This window comes from Chenopodium quinoa, unplaced genomic scaffold, assembly GCF_001683475.1.
Source record: "Chenopodium quinoa cultivar QQ74 unplaced genomic scaffold, ASM168347v1, whole genome shotgun sequence".
Taxonomy (NCBI): domain Eukaryota; kingdom Viridiplantae; phylum Streptophyta; class Magnoliopsida; order Caryophyllales; family Amaranthaceae; genus Chenopodium; species Chenopodium quinoa.
In genome coordinates this window covers 2,934,006-2,945,169 of record NW_018742684.1, presented here as the reverse complement: position 1 = coordinate 2,945,169, position 11,164 = coordinate 2,934,006, and the positions used below count along the sequence as shown (strand labels likewise).

At 35.7% G+C, this 11,164-nt stretch overlaps 2 protein-coding genes across 2 annotated transcripts; both read right to left on the bottom strand.

The window, feature by feature from the left end:
* Positions 1–1,220: 1,220 nt before the first annotated feature.
* On the bottom strand, positions 1,221–10,748 carry LOC110722807 (F-box protein At5g07610-like). The gene is made up of 2 exons (XM_021902107.1): positions 10,444–10,748; positions 1,221–3,558 (listed from the first exon to the last, which is right to left on the bottom strand). Exon 2 carries the CDS (start codon positions 2,732–2,734, stop codon positions 1,532–1,534), a length of 1,203 nt encoding a protein of 400 aa, XP_021757799.1. The 5' UTR covers positions 2,735–3,558; positions 10,444–10,748; the 3' UTR covers positions 1,221–1,531.
* Positions 7,023–8,180, bottom strand: LOC110722535 (F-box protein At5g07610-like). The gene is made up of 2 exons (XM_021901804.1): positions 7,862–8,180; positions 7,023–7,744 (listed from the first exon to the last, which is right to left on the bottom strand). The coding sequence occupies exons 1-2, from the start codon at positions 8,178–8,180 to the stop codon at positions 7,023–7,025; spliced, it is 1,041 nt and encodes a 346-aa protein (XP_021757496.1).
* Positions 10,749–11,164: the final 416 nt, after the last annotated feature.

Here is an 11,164-nt window from a genome sequence, read left to right as displayed (position 1 = left end):
TACAGTAATCAAATTATTTTCAATCCAAATTATGAGGTTGCCTCTTTGATTTACTATTAGTGCATTGTGAAGTCATTGCACCCCTTAAAGGGTGAGGTTGACATATTAATAATTGTAAATTTGTATGTAATATGTACCCCAACTTTTAAAAAATGTTTAAATGTGCAAGCAAATCTTCACAGTTGCGTCATGGTGGATACATCCAAAAAGGATAAACTATAATTAGTAGGCCAATCTCATTAACTAATTAATTGTCCTTATTTCATGACATTTTTTAAAGGGTTAGACCAATTAATTAATGAGATTAAACTATTTAGATGGAAAAATCAGCTCAAAGAGCAATTTTGTTTATTGCAGTAATGATATCGAAGTAGTTTAGTGGTGCTAATGACAAAAAACACGATTTTGTAAGAGGAAGTCTAAAGTCTGAACGTGCATACATACCATGGTACAAGTTTTCCTTAAAATATTACTTCATATCATTTTTGGAGCTAGCCAAATGAGGTCCTTTTGTCCCTTTCGAAATTTTGCATTTGAAAAGAAAGAAACTTTGATCATGATGATTCGTCACGATGACGTGTAGTCTCATACTCTCATTATACTCGTATATCTCATTTCATCAAATATAATTAGGGAATACTAAAATACTAGCGCTTAAAGATATACAAGTATAAAATAAAACTTGAAAAAAAATTGAATGAAAGTTCGAAATTAAGATCAAATTATACTTCTTCCGTCTCATTGTGCAACTAAAAAAAAAAATTAAATGTCTTATTGAGTTATAAAGACGACGTATTAAAATTCATTTTTATATTTGAGCCTGCTCACGAGCTTCTAAAGCCTACCTTACTCGTTCAAGTCTTTATTCTAGCTCACACTCGGACCAAGCTTTATTGCTCTAACCAAGCTGAGATTAATGTGGCTCAAGAATACACTAGACAAGTATACTCCTCATTCCTCAACTTTTCTTGGATATCCATAAACTCTAAAACAACAATACCAACTAAGCAGTAGTTTATCAGGTACTGTAAAAGCGCAACGATTGCTGGTATTCACCAAAGAACGAAATCTAACCATCAATTCGCTCCTGTATCAATTATCCATAGAGTTATAAACTTATAACATAGTTCACTCCTAATGTTGACCGAGATAAGTGTACTGAACTTTTTCTATGCCTAGTTGAGTATACAGGGGATATTTTCTGAAGACAACCAATAAAATTACATAAAACAAAAGTAAAACTTCATTGTATACATGAAAATTATTCAAGATGAACATAAACAAGGCAAAACTAATGGGACAATCGCACCAACGTAAATCAAGACATATCAATGAAATATGTGTAATAAAAACAAACATATTTTTCTTGATTCTGTCTGTGCTTCATTCACCCTTCTTTTCTACACTGCAGATTCACGTCTGAGCATGTCAGACGCGCTAGAAACCAACATCTGTGACTGAAATGTGTGCTCGGTATGATATGACTATGAAGCATAGGTTAAGGGACAAAGAGAAGTTCGACTGCAATTCTTCACAGTACTTGATAGGAAGTATAAACTCTATACCACACTGCTCGTTCATATGGCCTTACCTTTAAGTCACACAGCTTTTTTGCAGATCTCTTCTCGTGATTGTAAGTAATGACTTCACCTGGAATTGAGAGCGCAACTTCTAAATCTTCATCATCATGGCCCTGTACAACAGACAACACATCACACTCATAGCGCGGTAAGAAAGGATGAGGGTTGCTAGACCTACGAGCCATAATTGGAAAATCCTTCGCTAAAGACTTTAAATCAATTAAACTCCTCAGAAACCACCCACTGTAATCTTCCTTCATCTCAAAGAGCTCCAGAAAAGACAACTCTGGTGATGCAACTACATAGTGAAGATGACCTCGAGACTCCCCAAAGTACTCACAGCTAGCCAAAGGATACCCTTCCTTCAGTGGAGGCTTAGGCATTTTTGTCAGAATCTCTTCCTCTACATTGAAGTACAGACCTATTGTTGTACGTCTCATCCAATGAATTGCACCATTGCAAAACACCCCGTCACTGAAATCTATGTCACCGGGTGCAACAAAAGGCTTACCTGAGACGGCCCAAGTTTGAGTTTCACGGGAATAAATAGATATCTGATGAAGTGGCTTTTGCAGTTCTAGCTTTTGCACACAAATGATCTTATAATAAGGTGAAGTATAAGGGTCAAAAGCTAGATTAAGAGCAAAATGGTTGGTCGCAGAAACAAAATTAGGAAGTACCTCTGGGTGTTGAGTTGCTAGATTGCAGATATAATATTTTTGGGATGATTGAGAAAAACAAAGGAGCAAACCAATGCAAGATTGTAATATCTGAAGATTTAGGCTGTTGAGAAATGAAATATCTGGAACCTTGGTCTGGCTTTGTGTGAGGGAGACATACTCAAACTGAGATCTTTGTGGTGAATGTTTTGGAATCAACACAAGGCCTGATACAGAAAGAGGGAAAATAGAGTAGTACTGAAGAAAATCATGGTCAGACATGGGAGGACACAAGGGCTCAGTTAGCTCATAATCGAATTCTGGAAGCCATAGATCAGGCAAAGAGAAGTAGAACCCGGCAGCTAACTCATCATCCCCATCAAAAAACTCAGCTGGTAAGTCGATATCAAGGCTGCTCTCAGCAGAAAAGTACTCATCATCACCACTCAAGGTCAATGGATCAAAATTGGGGTTGCTACACATCCCTATTTCCATTGCCCCTATAAATTCAGTTGATATATTATCACAAAAAGAGTCCCAACTCTATACACTATCATATCCTAGTAAGAAATTCGATTTTGTCGAAGATATACTACGTGGAGTCCTCTATTCTCTTAGCATGTCTGTTTCATATCTGCTTCCAATTTTTATAAAAGAATAAACTAACATCAAAAGTACATCAGCAGGAAGACCAGGCAACCAAAGAGCATACAATTAGGCAACAAACATATCATCAAGGAAAGAGCAACTCTTCCAAACATACCAGGTCAACTGTTTATAAAGAAAAAAAAATACTGAAAGAGATTTAAACGGTCCATCTGCCAAGATAAAACAACAAAAAAAGATGAAATCCAAAAAACAAAAAATGTACTGCAATAACATGTAAGAGTTTCGACGAGTGATTGCTGCAATAAGCAGCTGTCCTGCTTGGAAGGTCAAGCTTAAGTTTGTTCATTTGTTTTAGAAAACAGCAAATAATATCCAGATCAGAAACATAATCAAGATATTAAATAAGGGTGCATACCTCTCTTTATATCGTCTCTTGTCGATCAGCTAGATCCAGTAGTGAAATGTGTAACAAATGATGAATCACTTCACAGCTTAATATATACAGTAAAATTCAGAATTAAAGTTTCAGACATTATACAACAGCATGATTTTACCAATTTTTACCTTTCCAATATTCCACAGGAGAGAGCACACGCATCAGCAGAAAGGATTCTTAATACTTCAGCTTGTGACTCAAGCAGCAAGATTGTCATGGGACATGGAGGAATCAGTAGATGCTCAGCACCTTCACAATTGCTCACATACCTGAACTGCAAGTTGTAGACAGATTTAGGCATGCCATTTACACAATCTTACAATATTTTTCTCTCCATTTATCCAACCTTGACAGTATTTTTCTCTCCATTTATCCAAACTTAACAGTATTTTTCTGTTCATATAATTTCTGTTCTTCATTCTCTACTGTCGTAACAAAAAAGAATCTAATGATCCATTAATCTAGTTGGGTAGTGAAGAGCATCAATTGATAATCAAAATTACAATAGAAGAATTGGTATGATAGCCAAATGCAGGGTATATAGTTATGCGAAATCAGGGAAGAAAAATGGATGATATATATGAGGAAAAGGGAGATGTTTTATAACAAATGAAGTATATACAACAAAAATTCTTTGATAGCAAAGAATGGGAAGAAACGGTGCACAGAAAAACGAATGGGGAAAGGAGGCACCAAAGATCGGAATGCTCGTACATGTTCTTTGGTGTTAGAGAAGTCAGCTGTCTGGAATCGGATTGGTAGCAACTGTTGGTTCATACATGTTCTTTGATAATGTTGAACACTGCATCAAGATTCAACTACCAGCATATAGAGATATATCCAGAGAAGACCAACAATGACTATAAATTACTTCATCAACACCGATAAAAGAAGCCAAATATTTACAAGAAACAGTATCATGAATATAAATTCAGCTTAAGATTGGTCTATTCCAGAAACAAATTATACAAAAAAATACATATATAAACAAAATAAGTAAATAGCAAATAAAATCATATAGAGATATCTGGAAAATTGACTTCACAAAGGAGAAACACAGATTTACTGACATACTCTGCATCAAATAACAGATAAAGTCTCAAAATGTTCGTAGACTGAATACATTTTGTACCATATGGTTACATCACTGGCCCCAAAAAATTCATCTGGAATGAATTGGTAAATTTTAATCTTAAGATTCCTAATTACGACATCACCGGGAACTGAAAACACTATTTCCGCACCTTCATCCCTTCCTGCAAGATTAACGTACAGAACGTCACATTGAAGCTGTGAGAACATAGGATGCTGCAAAAAGTTCCTAAGCATAGCTGGAATTTTAGCAATCATCACAGTGGGGTTAACCTGAATCTTCAAGTCCCATCCAGAATAGTCCTCCTTCATCTGGTAGAACTCATATTCATTTAGTATAGCACGCGAAACAGCATAAATTAGGCACCCTTGGGATTTCCCAAAGTATTTAAATTTGTATTCTGAATCCTCATGCCTTGGAGTCTGTGGCATTTCTTTTAGTATACCTGTCTTCAAGTCAAGATATGCTCCACTAGATTTGCTCTTCAGCCAATGAATTGCACCATTGCAAAAGACACCTTCATTAAAGTCTAACTTGTTAGGTGCAACAACAGGCTCTTGAAAGAGACTCCATAGGCGAGTTTCAGATGAATAGATTGCAATTTGGTGAAATAACTGCCGATTATTTAGCTTTTGCACACAAACCACCTTGTAATCAGGTGAAGTGAAGGGATCAAAAGCCAAGTTAAGTGTGTATTCTTTTTCCATGTATGGACAGTGAGGAAGGACTCTTAATCTAAATAATGAGGGATTGCACACATAATGTGACAGCCCAAATCGACAAAGCAATAGTCCATTGCAAGACTGTAGGATTTGGAAACCTTTGGAATTAAGAAAGGCAACAAATGGCGTTACCTCAAATGTATTCTTCTTGAATGAAAGAAAATGAATTTTAGGATGTTGAGCAGTTTGTCTAGGGACCAAATACAGCCCAGACAAAGAGGGAGGATAAAGTAGGTTGTGCCTCGAGATAAATTTTCGATTTGAGATGATTGAGAGCCACAACTTTGATACCCGTAGACATTTAGCAAGAGAAGTTGCAGACAGATGACTAAAAATCTCAGTCGCTAAGTCCTCATTTTCTGCAACCTCTTCAGCTGATGTTGGTTCAGACTGAGGGTCAGAAATTGGCTCCTCCATCATTCAAAATATTTGGAACCTGTGAATTTTATCAACTTTCATACAGACAAATCCCAAAGCACCTCCATCAGATTCAATAAACTATTGTTTTTCTACTTAAGATGAGGACACTTTGGAACAATAAGATGAAGAAGCCAAATTCTACAAGCCAAAATCATTTTCATATGTCAAGGATAGTAGTAAGCTTTTTTTTAAAAAATAAATATAAAATAAATAAAAAATTACTTAGTCAATCTATCAGCCAATGTCAATTTCTTTATCTTTATTCTACTGAGGAGGTGTGGAGAGGACCAATGAAATTATAAAAAGTTTAGAAAAACCGAAGGAGCTTGAAAATTAGGTTGCTTTGCTATCTTTATTAAAACCTTTAAACCTTCCACTTGTTCATGAAATGTCAAAAGATCTTTCTTTTTTCATAAATCTGTCAAGAAATTCAAAATTAGCAAAGATAATGGCCAACAATGATCATGTCAAACGAAAGAGAAAGTCTTAAAATTGAAAATTCTACAGGCTGAACAGATTTTATCATATGGAAGTTTGCTCCCAAAATAGAATATCAACATTAAATCAATCATAGTTTTCCTTTCAAAAACTCAATTAGTATATCTGATCTTTGTAACAGAAATTTATAGCCAACAGTATAAGATTAACTCTACTTACCACTAAAAGTGTGAGCGCCATACAATACCAAACCCTAACTTGATGCAGGGAAGAGTCAAGACTAAGAAAAAAGCAATAAGCTAGAGGTTTGTTTCCGCTTTTGGGGGTTTGACAACATCAATAAGGATCAAGACTAACAAAATAGCAATAGTACACTGTCTTACCTTTTCCAGGTGCAACACTATGGTTTGTAACAAGGATCCTACACAAACCTCCAACTCGGAAGTACTTAATGGGCGTCCCATCAAGGAATATTTCATATTACACCTTATTTGCCACACCATGTGTAGTTTTTAGGTTACAAGGCAACAGTAAGGCCAAGGCAAGGTAATAGCATTTTCAAAAAGAATTTTTTACGAAATATAACTGGATGATATGTACAAGAATATATATATGCAGCGACAGGGTCTGTGAAGGAAGGACCCACAATGAACCTAGAGATTGTGTAACAGAAAAGAAAATACTCCTGCAAAGGCTGCAATAGTATAATCTTACAGGTACACTTCCTACTTAAGAATAATGATGCAAAGCTGCATATCTATGAAATATTAAACAAGCAGAAAACCATAAGACAACTGTTATTCCTACAAAAAAGATATATACGAAATATGACTTTATTATCAATGAAGATAGCAACTGTAATCGCAGAAATTCAAACAGGATACAGCACAAATTTTCAGAGCTTCCCAAGGACACCAAGGAAGCATCTATCTAGACCCTCATGAGGTTTTTCCACAGACTAAGCTAGCTAATGGCATCCTCTACTTAAAATATTTTTGCATGATAGAAGTCTTAAAACCTGATTTCACAAAAGAGGCATGCAGAAGTTTATCGACATAGTCTGCATCAAACAACTGATAATGTCTCAAAATATTCATAGACTAAATAGGTTTTGTACCATATGGTTACATCAGAGGGACGGAATACTTTATCTTGGACTACTGAAACATTTTTCTTCTCAAGATTGAAAAATATGACTTCACCTGGCACTGACAAAACAATTTCCATGCCTTCATTGGCCCTAGCGTGATAAATGCACAACACGTCACATTCCAACTCAGAGAACAAAGAAGGATGACGCCCAAAGTTCCTAGCCATAACTGGAAATTTAGCAATTAACACATTGAGATTAACCCGAAACTTCAATTCCCATCCAGAATAATCTTCCTTCGTCTGATACAACTCATAGTGGTTAAAAAGAGGGCGTGAGATAACATAAAACAAGTATCCTTGGGACTTTCCAAAGTACTTGAATTTATATTCTGACTCCTCTTCTCGCCTGGGAGGCAATGGCATTTCTCTTAGTATCTCTGTCTTCAAGTCAATATATGCTCCACTACATTTGCTTGTTAGCCAATGAATTGCGCCATTGCAAAAGACACCGTCCTTAAAGTCTAACTCATTAGGTGCACAAACAGGCTCTTGAGAGAGACTCCATAGACGAGTTTTGGAGGAATAGATTGCAATACGGTAATGTGACGGCTGACTACCTACCTTTTTCAAGCAAACAACCTTGTAATTTGGCGAAATGAGAGGATCAAAAGCCAAGTGAAGAGTGTAATCTTTTTCTGCATATGAACAGCTGGGAAGGACTCTTAATTGACATGTTGAGGGATTGCACACATAATGTGACAGCCCCAGCTGACAGAGCTATAGTCCATTGCAAGAATGTAGGATTTGAAAACCTTTGGCATTAAGAAAAGCAGCAAATGGAAGAGTAAAAAATTTACTCTTATTGAGAGAGAGAAAACGAACTTCAGGATGTTGAGCAGTTTGTCTAGGAATCAAGAACAGGCCAGACAAGGAGGGGGGATAGAGAAGGTTGTGCCTTGAAACAAATGATTGATTTGATATGAATGAGAGCCACCACTTTGATACCCGTAGACATGGAGCAAGAGAAGTTGCAGGTAAATGAATGAAAATCTCTGTTGCTAGATCCTCATTTCCTGCAACTTTTTCAGCTGATGTTGGTCCAAACTCAGGATCAGCGATTGGCTCCTCCATCTTGCAGGGAATTTGTAATGTGTGGAATTTATTTACATTTATACAAAGAATTCCCAGACCACCTTTAATATTAAACCACGTAAGTCTAGGCCCTTCTACTTAAGATGAGGACAATTTGGAACAGGAAGAAGTCAAATTCTACTAATAAATTTTATATCTCAAGGAGAGTACTATGCTTTCTGTTTATTCTAAAATGTGGTCAATACATCAGCCAAGACCAATTCTTTATTTCTTAACTTGGGTAGTTGGGTTGCTTTGATAAACGCTTGAAGTCACTGCTAAATAACATTCTATGACAATGTCCTCTGTCTAATTACTAAAAAAAATGTCCAAACCTACCATTTCTTCATGAAATAGTCAATCATCTTCCTTTTTATAAACTAAAATTTAGTAAATCTCACCTTGCCACTAAAATTTGAGCCAACGGCAGTCCCAACTCCCAAGCCCAAGCCCGAGCTGAAGAGTATAATATTGCCTGACCTATTCAAGGACAATGCTGCAGTTTTGAAGAAGGGGTCCCACACCAAAATCCAACTGAGAGAGATATAGTTAGTTGGCTGCCTACTTAGTAGGTACTAGATAAATCAGAAAAAGAAGCAGATAGCAACTAGCTGATGCAAAATGAAATTCCTTCTCACCAATATATTATGTGGAGTGATCAGCTGATGAGACAACACTAATGACAAGGGAAGGCAAAAGCATTTTCCAAAAAGCTCAATGAAAAAAAATGGTAGTTTAACTATCTATACTAGAAGAATGCTCAATAGGAAAGAAAATTAAACTTAAAAGAGCTTGTTTCTAAATTTTCAAGAAGATAGCTACGTAGCTATGTGTATACTAGGAATACTCGACAGATAGGAAAACAAAGGACAGTAGGCAAATACAAAATCAATACGCCCAAGCAAAAATAGATGAGTTTATCTCCTTGTGCCCGAAGATGGAAACTGTGGTTGTTTGTAGAAACTGGAAAGAGAAATAAGCAAACTGCATTTCTCGGAGCATCCCAAGAACAACGAGGAAGCAATTAGTTATAGACTTACAAGTGTATCATGCATGCTTATAGATCCTAAAATAAAGTTGGCATTCAATCACTTGCAAACCACCTTCTGGATAGCACTTCACAAAAAGCTCTAGGGCCAATCGGACTGTGGAAATCAGAAAACCCAGCCAAAAAATTTGGTAAGATAATTAAGAGTAGCTACTCTCTTCTAGGAAGCTACATTTTAATCTGTAGGCAAGGGAATCTCACATGATTGACATGATAAGTGTCAATCATTCAATCATGATTGACATGATAAGTGCCAATCATTCAATTATATTTTGGGTAGAGAGACTAAATGCCATTGGCATAGCTAGCTAACTTAGTTAGTAAAGTCTCGCGTATGGTACCAACTACCAAGGATATACATGTACATCAATGCCCTTTGCGGTTCTATATACACCAAAAACTATTTTAACTAGTAAGTTCAACTTCAGTCCCTTGAAACAAGTCTATGGCTCTATGCAATTCTCTTAAAATAGCATTAGACCCAAGAAAATCATTAAGAGGGGAAAAACTCTCCATTCCTATTCAAATTACAAATAACACCAAAAATGCTACAATACTAAAACTAAAGGTGATTTAGTTACGCTTCGTATTGACTATTGCAGTATTGCTACTCAGTTATAGCAGCATTGCTACTCGGTTATACGATGGAACCTCACTCGACTTGTGTTTGGCTAATCAGTTGCTCACTTGACATCCAACAAATGCACATATATCCACTTATATGTAGGCAATCTTACTCCTGGCCAACCCAACTAACACCAAATGTGAATTTGGATCAGCCAAGCAATAAATTAAATTGTATCATCCAACTCTTTTATGTACCCAATTTTCCAATCACCCGAATTTGCAATTGTGAAATAGAGGTCATGGAAGATAAAAATCAAAACTTCCCTCTTTTTTTCTTTCTTTTTTTTTTTCCTGAATATTGATGGAAACATAACCCATTACATCAAATTTAAAATTCTCCCCCTTCTCCAATAATCTTTTCTAATTTTCATACCCTTCCTAAATTTCGAAAGAACAATTTAGGTTTAGAAATTACTGGGGTTAATCACTAATTAGAATTCAAAATCAACTTATAATGCACTATACTAGAAATAATTCTTGATCAATAAATGACAATAATAGTACGAAGTATAATTTAAGCATCTAGTATAAGAAAATTGCAACCAAAAAAAAAAAAAAAAAAATGATATTAAGTAAGCAAGTACATACAAAGGAAGAAAGGTAGCAAAAGGAGTGCCATTTCCACTCTTCCGGATAGCTCTCTGTTGTCGGCATTAATCCATCGTCTGCAACACTACGATTTTAGAGGTATTATTTTGGCTTTGATTGTTTGATTTTGTATGAACTAGGAACTTAGGAAGTGAAAACCATCACAATATGGTTTTTTTTTTAAAAAAAAGAAAAAAAAAAACATTACCCCCGAGTTGACTTGACAGTTGACTCAAGTCGAGTTAGACATTATATCGAGTTTAGCCCACCAGCCATGTGTTGTGTCACATTGAAATTATGTACTACCTCCATTACATATTATTTGCAACGATTAGACATTTTTCTTCTCTACTTTATGTCAAATCGTTACAAATAATATGTAACGGAGGTAGTATGTAAGTATGTTATACTTAAGTCAAGTTCAAGTTTAGCCTACTAGCTAGTGTTGTGTCATATCAGAATTTTTAAAATGATGGTTCACCAAAGCTGATATGCTAACAACAACTAACGTAATCTAACGCGTAATAGATATAAATAACCATTAATAAATGCGAGTACCATCGAGAAATATGAGAGAAGTAGATACACATCACAAAGACCAAAATGGTCTACATGGCTAATACGTCTATCAACACTATAAAATGTTAACACATTGTGATTAACATGTGCTTTTCAAGGAAAAAAAACACCTACTCCGTATAACGTATTTTAGAGTTTGTTA

What these genes read in the sequence shown, in the direction of transcription:
- LOC110722535 (XM_021901804.1), bottom strand. Translation starts at nt 8,180, where the DNA reads ATGGAGGAGCCAATCGCTGATCCTGAGTTTGGACCAACATCAGCTGAA. An exon ending in TGCTTTTCTTAATGCCAAAG is followed by an intron (nt 7,745 to 7,861) that starts GTTTTCAAATCC and finishes GTTCATATGCAG; the next exon opens with AAAAAGATTACACTCTTCAC.
- LOC110722807 (XM_021902107.1), bottom strand. Translation starts at nt 2,734, where the DNA reads ATGGAAATAGGGATGTGTAGCAACCCCAATTTTGATCCATTGACCTTG.